The sequence below is a fragment of the Apium graveolens genome, chromosome 7 (genome assembly GCF_009905375.1).
Source record: "Apium graveolens cultivar Ventura chromosome 7, ASM990537v1, whole genome shotgun sequence".
Lineage (NCBI taxonomy): Eukaryota > Viridiplantae > Streptophyta > Magnoliopsida > Apiales > Apiaceae > Apium > Apium graveolens.
This window is the reverse complement of record NC_133653.1, coordinates 95,347,376-95,362,108: the sequence shown is the minus strand read 5'-3', so window position 1 is coordinate 95,362,108 and position 14,733 is coordinate 95,347,376. Positions and strand designations below refer to the sequence as shown.

Sequence of the window (14,733 nt, the reverse complement as noted above, 5' to 3'; positions counted from 1 at the left end):
ATCTGAGCAACCTTCCGGATCGGTGCCCATGAATCCTCGTATGAGGTCCCAGTCAAGCTCTAGCCACTCGGGTTCCGGTTCCGGCTCTAAGGGCAAAGCCCCCTCGGGTAGCCCCAAGTCCAGGGCAGCCCTTCGAGGGAAGATGAGGGAGCCAATTTCGGAGAGCAACGGTTCTTCTTCTGAGGAAGGGTTGGATGGAGAGGGGGAGGATTCTTCTGACGAGTGAATGATATGGCCTTGATTGCCGTATGTGGCTTTTATTTTCAGAACCTATTTATTTTAACTTCTATTGGTTTGTAACCTATTGGTCCTTCGGGACTTATAACTTATGGTCCTTCAGGATCTTTTATCTATGCACTATGTTTAATTTCATTTCATACTTGTCTTCTTTTATTTTCGGCATTTGGTCCTTCAGGACTAGCATTCTTTGGATGCTCGTACTTAAATAAATTGGTAGACAAGATGATAGAAATAAACTTGCATAAATAGATAATATCTCTAAAAAATGGGTTCAACCCTTACATAAGATGGTTTCGTCGACCTTATTTGTAAAACTAATGCTAAGTACTAGGAACAGGTATTGAATGTCCTAAACATAATAAACCTTCAGGTTTGAAGTATGCCGAATGCGAGGCACTTCATCACCATTCATGAGCTCTAACTTGTAGGATCCTCGTCCCAATGTCCTCTTGACCTTATAAGGCCCTTCCCAGTTGGGGGCCAGCTTGCCTCTCTCCCCTACTCCTGATGCCTCAATCTTTCTTAGAACCAAATCTCCTTGTTGAAAGAACCTTTCTTTAACCCTTCTATTGTAATAGAGGGAGGCTCTTCGATGATGCTCTACATTGCGGGCATTGGCTTCATCCCTGACCTCGTCAATAAGATCGAGAGCGAGCCTCATGCCTTTTTCGTTTGTCTCTAGTTCGTAAGCTTCGATCCTAGGGGATCCATGAGTGATCTCAAGGGGCACCACTGCCTCGGCTCCATAAGCCAGCATGAATGGGGTAGCTTCAGTTGTCACTTTGTAGGTGGTTTGATATGCCCACAGTATAGGCAGCAGCTCATCCACCCAAGTGTTTCTCGAGCGTTTAACCCTCTTCTTAAGTCCATCAAGGATGATTCTGTTAGCAACCTCCGCTTGCCCGTTTTCCTGAGGATGTGCAACGGAGGTGAAGCGAAGTTCTATGCTGTTCTCATCGCAGTACTCTTTGAATTCTGCATTATTAAATTGTTTCCCATTATCCGTGACAAGGATGCGTGGGATTCCATATCGACATATCACATTCTCCCAGAAGAATTGGGTAATTTACTTGGTGGTTATCTTGGCTAGTGCCTTAGCCTCAATCCACTTTATAAAGTAGTCTATGACTACCACAATGAACTTCCTCTGTCTCAATGCCATAGCAAATGGTCCAAGTATGTCCATCCCACATATTACAAAAGGGATGGGTGTGCTGATTGACGTGAGTCTCTCTGGGGGCTGTCGTACTATCGGAGCATGCCTCTGGCATCTGTCGCATCTCTTCACATAAGCCTTTGCATCGGCTAACATAGTTGGCCAGTAGAATCCCAACCGAGTTATCTTGTGAGTGAGGGCCCTGCCCCCCAAGTGTTGTCCATAAATCCCTTCATGGGCTTCTTTAAGTGCCTCATCTGCTTCAAGAGGTTGTTAGGTCCTAATATGTTTGTAGAAGGGGGGGGGGGTTGGATACAAACTTTACCGTTTAATTGAATTTAATGCAAAATAAAAAAGTGAAACAAAATTCAAGTTAAATAAAACTATTATTAAACTTGAAAGGTGTTACAACAACGGTATTGTCTACAAGGGATTAATCTCAAACAAATTATCACAAATCTAGAATAAATTCGACATGAACTTTTTCTATTTTTGCAATAAAAAGATCAAATGCTAGAAGCAATTTGAGATTAAGTTCTAGGGATTTTGATCCGCTAGATAGTTACACAAGAACAAGAGAATGATTTCTAGTGGTTTAGATTTAACTTTAATTGCTAGAAATTAATGATCTTGAATTTGCAGTTAAGAGATGAAATGCTTAGTAAAAGCTTCTGCGGCTGCTATGTTTCTTTTTGTTCTTGAGTAGTTATATGTCTTTCATGATCTGCTGTTCCTTGTCTTTTATAATTCAATCAACAGAACTGAATTGAACTGGCAAGACGATCTAAGAATTGGCATGACTTTCGGTGAGACAATCTAATTGAACTAGCAAGACAATCGGTGAGACAATCACTTGTACTAGCAAGACAATCCCATAGCTGATAGAACTTTCGGTATAAAAATCCATTTGAACTAGAATGACTTTCGGTATGACAATTGATTGTCATACTAATTCAATTGATTGTCATGCTGAATTAATATTGAATATAAGTTCAAAATCAATTCTGAAAATTCATAATATTAATTCAGAATTAATTAATCAATTAATTCAATTAATAAATAAATTAATCTTTGTAGATATAATTTATTTTATTAATTAAATTATATGACTTAATTAATTAATAGAGAATTAATACTACCCTTGAACAACAATCATTCTTCTGACAATCTTTTGAAAATAACTGAAAAATATGAATCAATTCCACCACTTCATTTTTGACACTCGATGTAATGTCTGGTTCATGAGTGACTAACTTCCGTGACGTTTCTTCATGTCTTGACTTTGATAACTTGATTTTCTTCAGATTAAATCCCTATAATTATTTGATACCCTGACAAGATCTCTGTCACTTGATTAAATCCACAATCTTGATTTATATCACTGAGACTTGATCAATTTCTTGAACTTCTTCCAGTGAAGTAATTCCTCAAGTCTGTAGATGAACATTGTTTCTGAATCCTTTAACAGGTGTTACTTTGTGAGATCTCTTTGACGGTAGTTCCACTATTTGCTTGTTACATTCTTATTTGAGTTGAGTTAAATCCTCGAATAAACAAATAGGCTATGACATATGCCTTTCAATCTCCCCCTATTTGTTTGTTAGACAATAACAACAAATACCTAGAGGATAACTCAACTAACAAATAAGAAAAAGATGTAAACAGAGATGCAAAGTAAATAGCAGAAAAGTTCTAGATTATATTTAACATTTTCCAGATTCCAACAGAAATATACAAGATAGATGTTCCTCTAGACTGAACATATCTTGAATTAGTTTCATCTTCATTTCCTTGGTTCTTCAAATCTCTGCCAGATAATACTTCTCAGCCTTGAAGTAATTATCAGTAGCTTCTTTTGTACAACCACATTTCCTGTTGAGAAGCGCATATCTCTCTTGCTTCCCCCCTATAAGAATTAATTGCTTAAAGGAGATCACCTTCGTTTACCACATCTCCCGTACCATAGGATCCGCAGATAAAAACCAATGGTACTCCCCTTTTTGGAAAACAACTTCTTCCCTTATGAAGAATAGTGATGAATCAAACTACTTCTTCTGATCACTAGGAAATCACCTTGTGTTTACCAACTCTCCCGAATAATAGGATCCGTAGTTACAAACAACAATAGTGTGGTGTAGTGTACATGTGATTTACCTTTTTCCTCCTCCCTGCTATTTCTCCCCCTTAGTTGAGGAATCCTCCAAACTATTACTTAAGCTTTTATCTCCCCCTTAGAGAAGGAATGTATGCCATTGTCTGAAGAAGTTCTCATATTTCACTTGGATGGAAAAGAAATAACAAGTCAGAGCCTGATCAACCATGTTCAACAATCTTCCCAACTCCTTATACCTCCCAAATGTTAGATCACCAATTGTCAACAATTGTTAGTTCCCAAAGGTCCCGAAGTATTCTAATTCAATCTGTAAATATTAGGTCCCTAAGGGTTAGGTTCCAATCATAAACAGATTCGAGACCCGAAGTATCAAGAACCATGTTTAGGGATGGGGAAATTGGATACGGTGTTTCTCTTTCTTCCTCATTGTGAGTGTGTGATTCTGTTTAGTGTACCTCACATGTGTTTCACTCTTCTCTCCACTCGTGTTTACACTCATTCTCACAAGTGTATCACTCCTCTCATAGCTCCAAAATTCAGCTGTACCTACAAGAAAAATCACCTTAGCCATCCTTAAGGAGGTCATATGTGGTGCAATGGGAGTTCATAAATCCCCATCCTCGTTAAACTCATCAGATGAATCTGAGTCATAATCTACAAGTTGCTAGTTTCCCTTTTAGGGTTCCAGATTTGAACTCTGGGAAGGTAAACAATGATCCAACGAATTTAGCATAAAGATCAAAGTTCCCTTCTAATGTCTGTGAAGACCTTTCCTTGTGACTCATCAGGTAATATCTGAATCATTGTCAATAAGTTGCCGATCTGCGCCTATGTCAGATCCACTATCCGCAGATGCATCCAGTGGATTTAAGCCTGGGGAGGTAGACACTGACCACTGACATATGGCTATTGGATCAGTATCCTCTCCTAACACCTGTAAAGGCAATTTGTCCATTAAAGAACCTTGAACAATCGAATCTGACCTTAAAATGGTCGAAACTCTTATTTCTGTCAACTCCTCCTTTGTGTGTGTAACCTTTCCTTGTGCATCAAGAATTGTTTATGTTTGAGGTGGTGACACTACATCGGATACCCTGGCCGACATGCAAATTTCAATAGACGCACCCTGTTAAGAGGATGAATCAAGTAACTGTTTTTGTGCCTTTTCAGCCATTACATCTTTTTGAGAAGATGTATGGGGGCTAGTAGTTGTCTCGGTTTAAATACTACTCATCTTTGTAGGAGACAGAGCTGCTGGGTTGACTTCAGAACCTTCCTCATGTGGTGCACTAAGGCACTATCTCCCTCACGCTCATTAATAATTCATTTTAGTAGTAAGAGAGTGTTGGTTGGTTCTGTTTCTGTGTTTGTCTTTACAGTCTGGGATAGAAGTTGTGGGTTTTCAACCTCATAACTGTCAATGAAAGAAGGCCATTGGAGGCTGAACCTGTATAACAGAACATATTGCAATATAGAGATAAAATGTACTTAAGATCTATAATGAATGAAAATTATACATTTAATCTTTTGAGAGAAATGATGTATAATAATGATTTCAAAGATTTTAATGAAAATAAGAAATCACTAATGTAGAAGGAAGTCTGATTTTCTCCTAAAACTGTTCGAGTGCACAAGTCTATTTTTATGCCTAAAAAGATAAATGATTTGATAATACACAGACTGATGACCTAGCAGTATTAAGAAGAGAAAGAAAGATTTTATCTTTCAATATGAATGAGTTTTTGTTAAAGCATTGATCACTTAGGGTAAAGTCTAAGTATACTCATTCATGTCAAAAGCTCCATAATCTATCTTAATAAAATTATAATCAACAACATTGTTTATTGAAAAATAATATTAATAAGAATGACTATGCTGCTGATTTCAAGTTATAGTGAATCTTTCAAATATAGCAACTCATATAAATTCACTAGAACTTAAAATCTCACAATTATCTACAACAAAATATTAACAATATATCATTGACTGATACTTGTCAAAAATTTTAGGTACCAATAATTATGTTGCATTCTATTTAAAATATTAAAATAAGATATCAATGAATTAAATACCAATTATCTATCAAAAAGATATCAGCATTCAATTTCATATATCATACAATTGTTAACTCCTAACGATTGTAATAAAAAAACTTAATAACATAGAAATGCAAAATACTTAACTAATATTTACAAATCCAGAAAATACAAATAAAAACTTATATTAATATAGCAAAAATACAAAAAATATTTACAAATTAAAATACTCAGAAATAACTATATTTTAGTCCAAAAATAGATTTCTTTTAAATTTTAGCAAATAAAATTCATAGAAAAATATTTTTAGAGAAAATAAAATATTCTGAGATATTAAAATTGACAAGTTGGATAGAAGAATAAGATAAGATAACAAAATTACATAGAATAAGTAAGAAATATGGTATAAATGATAAAATAAATTTGCGAATGAATTTTTCATGCATGAAAAATTCATTTGTAAATTCATTAAAGAACAGATCTATGATATTAACTAGTTTAATCACTAAAACTATTCAACATACCCAATTTACCAACTAATCTGGTAAATGTGGATTCATCAAGAGATTTAGTGAAAATATATGCTATTTGTTTTTCTGTTGGAACAGAAAATAGTTCAACAGTACCATTCATGATATGCTCTCTGATAAAATGATACCTGATGTCGATGTGCTTGGTCCTCGTGTGCTGCACATGGTTGTTCGTGATGGCTATTGCACTTGTATTGTCACATTGAATAGGATTTTTTTTCAATACAGAGCCATAGTCCCGTAGCTGGTTCCTAATCCACAAGATCTGAGCACAGCAGCTTCCAGCAGCAATAGATTCAACCTCGGCCATTGAGTTGGAAACTATTTGTTGTTTCTTGTTGTATCATGAGACTAGCCTACTACCTAGGAATTGACAACTCCCTGAGGTGCTTTTTCTATCAATAACACTTCCTACGTAATCTGAATCTGTATATCCAACAAGGTTAAAACCAGATTCTTTAGGGTACCAAATACCTAGATTTGGTGTTCCCTTATGATATCTCAAGATTCATTTTATAGCAACGAGATGAATATCTCTAGGATCCGCTTGGAACCTTGCACATAAGCATGTAGCATACATAATATCTGGTCTACTTGCAGTAAGATAGAGTAATGAGCCAATCATACCTCTGTAGCTTGTGACATCTACCTTAATGGAGTTTTCACATGGTCCAAGCTTGACAACTGTAGATGACAGAGTCCTTGCTGATGCAGAATCCTCTAGATTGTACTTTTTGAGGAGTTCCTTGAGATACTTGGATTGACAAATAAATATTCCATCTAATCTTTGATTTACTTGTAATTCGAGAAAGAACTTCAGCTCTCCCATCATGCTCATTTCAAATTTTATGTGCATTAACTTAGCAAATCTCTTACAGAGACTATCGTTAATAGACCCAAATATTATATCATCCACATAGACTTGGACTAATATAGTATCATTCTTATGTTTTTTTAGAAAAGAGAGTTTTGTCTATGACACCTCTAATACCATTTTCAATAAGAAATTCAGAAAGAGTGTCATACCATTTTCTTGGAGACTGTTTGAGACCATAGATAGCCTGGAAAAGAAAGTAGACAAAATCCAAATGATCAGGATCTTCAAAACCAGGAGGTTGCTCTAAATATACCTCTTCATCCAGCTTTCCATTCAGAAAGGCATTCTTGACGTCCATTTGATAAACTTTAAAGTTCGAGAATGCTGCGAATGCCAGAAATATCCTGATGGCCTCAAGTCTAGCCACTGGAGCATAGGTTTCATCATAATCAATGCCTTCAGCTTGAGAATACCCTTTAGCTACCAATCTTGCTTTGTTTCTTGTAACCACACCATCTTCATCTAATTTATTCTTGAATACCCACCGAGTACCAACAGGTTTCTTGTGTGTAGGTCTAGGTACCAGTTTCTAGACTTGTTGATGTTCAAACTGATTGAGTTCATCTTGCATATCAATCACCCAATCTGGATCAGTCAGTGCTTCCTCAATCTTCTTAGGTTCCATCTCAGAAAGAAATCCTGAGAATAGACATTCATTTTGAGTAGAACATCTAGTTCTGACTCCAACATCTGGATCACCAATAATCAACTCAAAATGATGAGCTTTATTCCAGACTGTCTGTCTTGGAAGATTTGATCTTGATGATTCGCCTTGAAATACATTGGGATGTTGTGTCGTACTAGTTGATCCTTCAACATCTTTCCCTGAGTTGTTGCCAAGTTGACTTGATGATTCTCCGTCAGTAGCAGTGGTATCTCCATTGTTGCCAATATTTCCATCACCATTACCTTGAGTATCATCATTATTAACAGGTTCTTCACCAGCAGCAACCTCAGGATCTTGATCATTATCTGATTTCGAATCTGATATATCATCAAACTTCAGTTTCTCAGAAGGATCTTTAGTTTGGATACTTGGGAGTGTAGTGTCATCAAATGTAACATTGACACTTTCAGTTACTCTATATTAATCAATGATATACACCCTGTATGATCTTCTTCCATAACCAACAAAAATACCCTCATATGCCTTTGCCTCGAACTTGCCACGACGATCATCTCCATGCTTGAGCACGAAGCATCTGGCACCAAATACATGAAATTATTTGATAGAAGGTTTCTGTTTATTCATAATCTCATAAGGAGTCTTCATAAAGTCCTTGTTGATTAGAGTTCGATTCTGAGTATAATATGCAATATTGACAGCTTCAGCTCAAAAATACATTGGAAGACCTGATTCACTTAACATAGTTCTTGTAGCTTCAATCAACGTACGATTCTTCCTTTCTACCAGTCCATTCTGCTGAGGGGTTCTAGGAGCTGAATATTGTCTGGTAATCCTTTTGTTTGTACATAATCCATTGAGAAGTGAATTCTTGAATTCTGTTCCATTATCTGACCTTATCGCTCTAACAGGGACATTAGAATCTAACTCGATCAACTTGATATGATCAATCACAGCTTGTGGAGTTTCATCCTTATAGTGAAGGAATAAAACCCACATATACTTGGAATCGTCATCAACTATCACGAGACAGTAACACTTCCTTGACATCGAAAGAATATTAACTGGTCCAAATAAATCCATGTGCAATAACTGAAGAACACCAGTTATGGAGGATGTGTCAGTGCCTTTGTGACTTGCTTTCTTTGACTTTCCTTTCTGGCATGCCTAACATAGTCCTTCTGGGGAGAATTCCAGTTGAGGCAGACCTCTGACCAATTCTCTCTTGACAAGAGAATTCATTGTTTTGAAATTGAGATGGGAAAGTCTCTTGTGCCATAGCCAACTCTCATTTGACGATGCCTTTGCATAGAAACAATTGACTTCAGGACTGCTTCCAGAGTTCATGTCAGCTACGAACAGATTTCCTTTCCGGATTCCCATCAATGAGGGGTTTTCACTTTTCTTATGTAGGATCTGACACTTCAGCTTGTCCAATAAAACATAGTAGCCCTTATCACATAACTGACTGATACTAAGCAGATTGTGTTCAAGTCCTTGCACAATATACACATTTTTAATGATAACATTTCTAGCTTGCAAACAGCCATATCCCTTAGTTAAACCTTTGTTATTATCTCCAAAGGTAACCACTGGGCCAGCTTTCTCAACCACATTTGATAGCAGGGCTCTATCTCCGATCATATATCTTGACGATCCGCTGTCAAGAATCCGCACTACCGGTTCCACCTGTTTAATGCCCTGTAATACAAATGGATTAGACCTTTTTCGGAACCCAAACTTGGTTGGGTCCGGCATACTTGTAGAATTGGCCTTTATCAGGCAAAACAACATTCTTAACTTTTATGTTCTCAACTTTTTCAACGACTGGACATTTGACCTTGTAAACAGCCTTAACATATTTCTGTTTAGGCTTAGGCACAAATGTCTCCTTTCTAGCCTTAGGAGGACTAGCAGTCTTAGACCTATCATGCTTCCTATTATTCACATGCTGTCGAGGAGTAGTCTTATCACTAGAAGCATGCTTACCATTAAAATAAGCATACATCAAATTAAAAGCACAAGACATACAATTAGGAACACCACATACTTTATGAGAGGGATTAACAACAGGAAAATTATGCATGATATACATGGCATTTTTGTTATCTAACTTATGTGTGTCTGAGTTAGTCTCATTTGCTTTCACAACTTTGACTGGAACTTTCGACACAGTTGGCTTGGAAACAACCTTCTCATTAGCAAGATCTTCAACACGTATTTCTTCTTGAATAATAAAGGAAGTCTCATCAAATGGTTCAATAATTGATTTTTTATAGAGGGGTTTATCAACACCCTTAAGCACATGTGGCACTTCCCTCTCTTTAGCACATACATGAGGAGGGGATTTAATGCCTAATTTTCCAATAACACCATTGTAATCAAAACCTATTCCAGATGTTTAATTAACAGCTTGGTTATTGTAGAAATCTTTAGCCTTCGAACAAGAATTAAAGTAAGCTTTAACCTTAGTCTCAAGACCGGTGATCTTGTCTTTGAGAATAGTTTCGAGTTGTCTATAACAGTTAACTCTATTCTCTAGAAAAGATACTTGTTCTTTTTAATTTGTCTTGATTAATGTGCACAAGTTTTAATTTATTGACCTCTTTCTCAAGGTCTTTGATCTGTTGAATTAACATTCATTATCACGATGAGCACAATCTAAGGAACCTCCTAGATGATAAACTAATTCAGCATTAGTGAAGTTTACCTCTTTTCTTGACGATGAAGTATTTCCATCAATAGTCATAAGAGCAAGATTCCCAACTTCTTCATCTTGACTATCAGTTATATGAAAAAGTGTCCCAACTCATTACAGTTAAAGTATCGAATGGTGCTCCGATCAACCATCCCTATTTTGTATCCACCACTGCTGGTGTTAGAGGATGAAGATCCACCTTTCTGGAATCTATTGTAGTTGGACTTGTACTTGAACTTGGGATTCCTCTTGAATCTGACATTGGAGAATCTCTTGACAATCAGGGCCATTGACTCATCTTCCAATTGCTCCAGCTCTTCCAAGGAGTAAAAATCATCACCGAATTGATTTGTAGTAGGAGGATCATATTCTGCTACTATCACATTTTCCTCAGCCTTGGATGACTGTACCATTCTCTCTGACTGTTGAGATTGTTGTTGTTGTTGTTGTTGTTGTTGTTGTTGTTGTTGTTGTTCAGCTACTAGAGCAGTAGACGTGCTGACCACTCTACCTTTCCCATAGACTTCCTTCTGCTGAATCTGCTCCAACTCATAGGTTTTTAACACACCATAGAGCTTTTCCAAAGAAATCTCACTCAGATCTCTCGCTTCTCTTAAGGCAGTGATTCTATGTTCAAGATGAGTTGGCAGTGTTAAAAGGAACTTTTTGTTGACCTCCCTGATTGAATAATATTTTCCATTTATGTTCAGGTTGTTGATCAATGCATTGTACCTCTCGAACACTTCAGTAATTCCTTCTCCTGGATTGGATTTAAAATGTTCATACTCAGAGGTTAGGATCTCTAACTTGTTCTCCCTAACTTCCTCTGTGCCTTCATCAATCACCTCAATAGTTTCCTAGATGTGTTTGGAATTTTTACAGTTCATTTCATGTCTGTTCATCAAGGGATCAAGGGAATCAACTAAAATTAATTGAAGGCTGGCATCCAAGGAGGCTTCTTCCTTTTCAGAAGGAGTAAAATCCTCAGGCTCTTTTGCATAGGTTCTAGCTTTGGTAATTACAATATTATCTTCTATAACCTCTGGTTCAATAACCATCGGAATTTTTGGACCCTTCTTTAACACGTCCATATATTTGGGATTTGCAACTTGTAAAAACAAGAGCATCTTCTTCTTCCACATAATATAATTTACTTTATCGAACAGTGGAATTTTAACGGTTCCAACTTTTTGTGAAGTCATTATGAATTTTTGAAGAAATAAAAATTCAATGAGTTGAAAAATCACAAAAGTCTAGGATCTTGATTTGTTCGTTAATCAGAAGGCTCTGATACCAATTGTTAGGTCCCAATATGTTTGTAGAAGGGGGGTTGAATACAAACTTTACCGTTTAACTGAATTTAATGCGGAATAAAAAGTGAAACAAAATTCAAGTTAAATAAAACTATTATTAAACTTGAAAGGTGTTACAACAACGGTATCGTTTACAAGGGATTAATCTCAAATAAAATATCACAAATCTCGATTAAATTCGACATGAACTTTTTCTATTTTTGCAATAAAAAGATCAAATGCTAGAAGCAATTTGAGATTAAGTTTTAGGGATTTTGATCCGCTATATAGTTACACAAGAACAAGAGAATGATTTCTAGTGGTTTAGATTTAACTTTAATCGCTAGAAATTAATGATCTTGAATTTGCAGTTGAGAGATGAAATGTTTAGTAAAAGCTTCTGCGGCTGCTATGTTTCTTTTTGTTCTTGAGTAGTTGTATGTCTTTAATGATCTGCTGTTCCTTGTCTTTTATAATTCAATCAACATAACTGAATTGAACTGGCAAGACAATCTGAGAATTGGCATGACTTTCAGTGAGACAATCTGATTGAACTAGCAAGACAATCGGTGAGACAATCACTTGTACAAGAAAGACAATCCCATAGCTGATAGAACTTTCGGTATAACAATCCATTTGAACTAGCATGACTTTCGGTATGACAATTGATTGTCAAACTAATTCAATTGATTGTCATGCTGAATTAATATTGAATATAAGTTCAAAATCAATTCTGAAAATTCATAATATTAATTCAGAATTAACTAATCAATTAATTCAATTAATAAATAAATTAATCTTTGTAGATATAATTTATTTTCTTAATTAAATTATACGACTTAATTAATTAATAGAGAATTAATACTACTCTTGAACAACAATCATTCTTCTGAAAATCTTCTGAAAATCAATGAAAAATATGAATCAATTCCACCACTTCATTGTTGACACTCGATGTACTTTCTGGTTCATGAGTGACTAACTTCCGTGACATTTCTTCATGTCTTGACTTTGATAACTTGATTTTCTTCAGATTAAATCCCTGTAATTATTCGATACCCTGACAAGATATCTTTGACGGTAGATCCACTATTTACTTGTTACATTCTTATTTGAGTTGAGTTAAATCCTTGAATAAAAAATAGGCTATGACATATGCCTTTCAGAGGTCTCAGGCATTTCATGTATGGAATAACAAAGGCCATTTTGTAAAGAAGGCCTTCAATCAGCGAGTATCTTAACGCTCTAACCAACAGCTTGCGTGCCTCCTGGGCATCATCGGGGAGCCACCCAGTTTCTAAGTGGGTCTTGATCGGACCTATCCAATAATTTGCCACACCAACCGGTGCTATCAGATTTATGACATGAATAGTAGGGGTCTTCAAGACCTGGAAGTAAATACTTCTCGGATAATTCTCGATTTCAGACGAGGCGAACTGAGACAAGGCATCCGCCGTAATGTTCTCCTCTCTCGGAACATGTTCAGAGTACCATTCATCGAATTGAGTCAGTATTCCCTTTACGACTCTCAGGTACTTGGCCATAGTATCATCCTTGGCCTCAAATTCTCCATTAACTTGAGCAACTACAAGTCTTGAGTCTCCGTAGACCTTCAGGTTTTTGGCCCTCACGGCTCTAGCCAAGCCTAAGCCAGCTATCAATGCTTCATATTCTGCTTCGTTGTTCATAATCGGGAAGTCCAACTTCAAAGCATACTCAATCATAAACCCATCAAGGCTTTCCAAGACTAGGCCTGCACCACTATATTTTGTTTTGGACGCTCCGTTAAAATGGAGAACCCAATACTCTTTTACGGTTGTTTCTTCATCCTTCTCCTTCTCTCCTTCTTCTGGGGTTACTGTCTCCTGCCCCCGACTTCTTGGTCGTTGATGGTGCATTCGACCACGAAGTCTGCTAAAGCCTGAGCCTTGGTGGTCGTTCGAGGCTTATACTTGATATCAAACTCTCCTAACTCAACTGCCCACTTGATGAGCCTTCCACTGGCCTTTGGTCTATGAAGAATATTCCTCAAGGGTTGGTCCATCAGGACTTCGATCTTGTGAGCCTAGAAGTATGGTCTTAAAATTTCTCGAGGCTGTAATGAGAGCAAGTGCAAACTTCTCCATGGTGGAGTAATTCAACTCTGCTCCGTGGAGCACCTTGCTCACATAGTATATAGGCTTCTGGAGCTTCTGCTCTTCCTTCACGAGGACTACACTCACGGCTTGTTCAGATACCGCGAGGTACAAGTAAAGAATGTCCTCCAGACTTGGTTTAGCCAACAACGGGGCTTCGGTCATGTACTTCTTCAGTTTTTCAAAGGCTTCTTGGCTCTCAGTTGTCCATTCAAAGTCCTTCACCTTCTTAAGGGTTTTGAAAAAGGGCAGGCATTTGTCTCCAGACTTGGAGATGAACCTCCCTAAAGTTACGATTCTCCCTGTCAGCTTCTGAACGTCCTTGATGGAGCATGGTGGCTCCATGTCTAGGATGTCTTTGATCTTGTCGGGATTGTCCTCTATCCCCCTCTTAGAGACCATATGACCCAAGAATTTTCCAGACCCAACCCCAAAAGCACACTTGGCGGGGTTTAACATCATCTTGTGGTGCCTTAGCACTTCAAATGCCTCTCTGAGGTGACTAATATGATCGTCCTTATTTAGGCTTTTTACTAACATGTCATTGATATAGACCTCCATGGTCTTCCCAATTAGATGGGTAAATATCTTGTTTACCAGTCTTTGGTAAGTAGCTCCTGCATTCTTAAGTCCAAAAGCCATAACAAGATAACAAAATACACCAAAGTCGATTATGAAAGATACCTTAGGGGTGTCATCCTTATGCATTCTGATTTGATTATCACCACTGAAGCCATCCATGAAGCTTAGCATCTCATGTCCAGCAAGTGTCATTGATCAGGGTATCAATCCTTGGTAGGGGTAACAGTCTTTGGGACAAGCATCATTCAAATCAGTGAAGTCAATGCACATCCTCCACTTTCCATTGGCCTTCTTGACCATTACAGGATTAGTCAACCATTCAGGGAATTGCACTTCCTTAATAAATACAGCTTCTATAAGTTTCTCGACCTCCTGCTTAATGGCTTCCAGCCTATCAGGGGCGTAGGTTCTCTTCTTTTACTTCACAGCCTTCCGAGTTGGATCAACGT

At 37.2% G+C, this 14,733-nt stretch overlaps 1 protein-coding gene across 1 annotated transcript; it reads right to left on the bottom strand.

The window, feature by feature from the left end:
* Positions 1-374: 374 nt before the first annotated feature.
* LOC141673886 (uncharacterized) lies at positions 375-13,465 on the bottom strand. The gene is made up of 5 exons (XM_074480614.1): positions 13,284-13,465; positions 12,727-13,202; positions 1,373-1,653; positions 845-1,285; positions 375-440 (listed from the first exon to the last, which is right to left on the bottom strand). Exons 1-5 carry the CDS (start codon positions 13,463-13,465, stop codon positions 375-377), a joined length of 1,446 nt encoding a protein of 481 aa, XP_074336715.1.
* Between the last annotated feature and the right edge of the window lie 1,268 nt (positions 13,466-14,733).

Bases quoted from the DNA above. Each gene is read 5' to 3' on its own strand.
- LOC141673886 (XM_074480614.1), bottom strand. From the start codon at position 13,465: ATGCACCATCAACGACCAAGAAGTCGGGGGCAGGAGACAGTAACCCCA. The intron at 1,654-12,726 runs GCATATGTCATA...CTCTTGAAGCAG, and splicing joins ATGCCTGAGACCTCTGAAAG to ATGAGGCACTTAAAGAAGCC. The intron at 441-844 runs GTAGAGCATCAT...AATTTATTTAAG, and splicing joins ATGAAGCCAATGCCCGCAAT to TACGAGCATCCAAAGAATGC.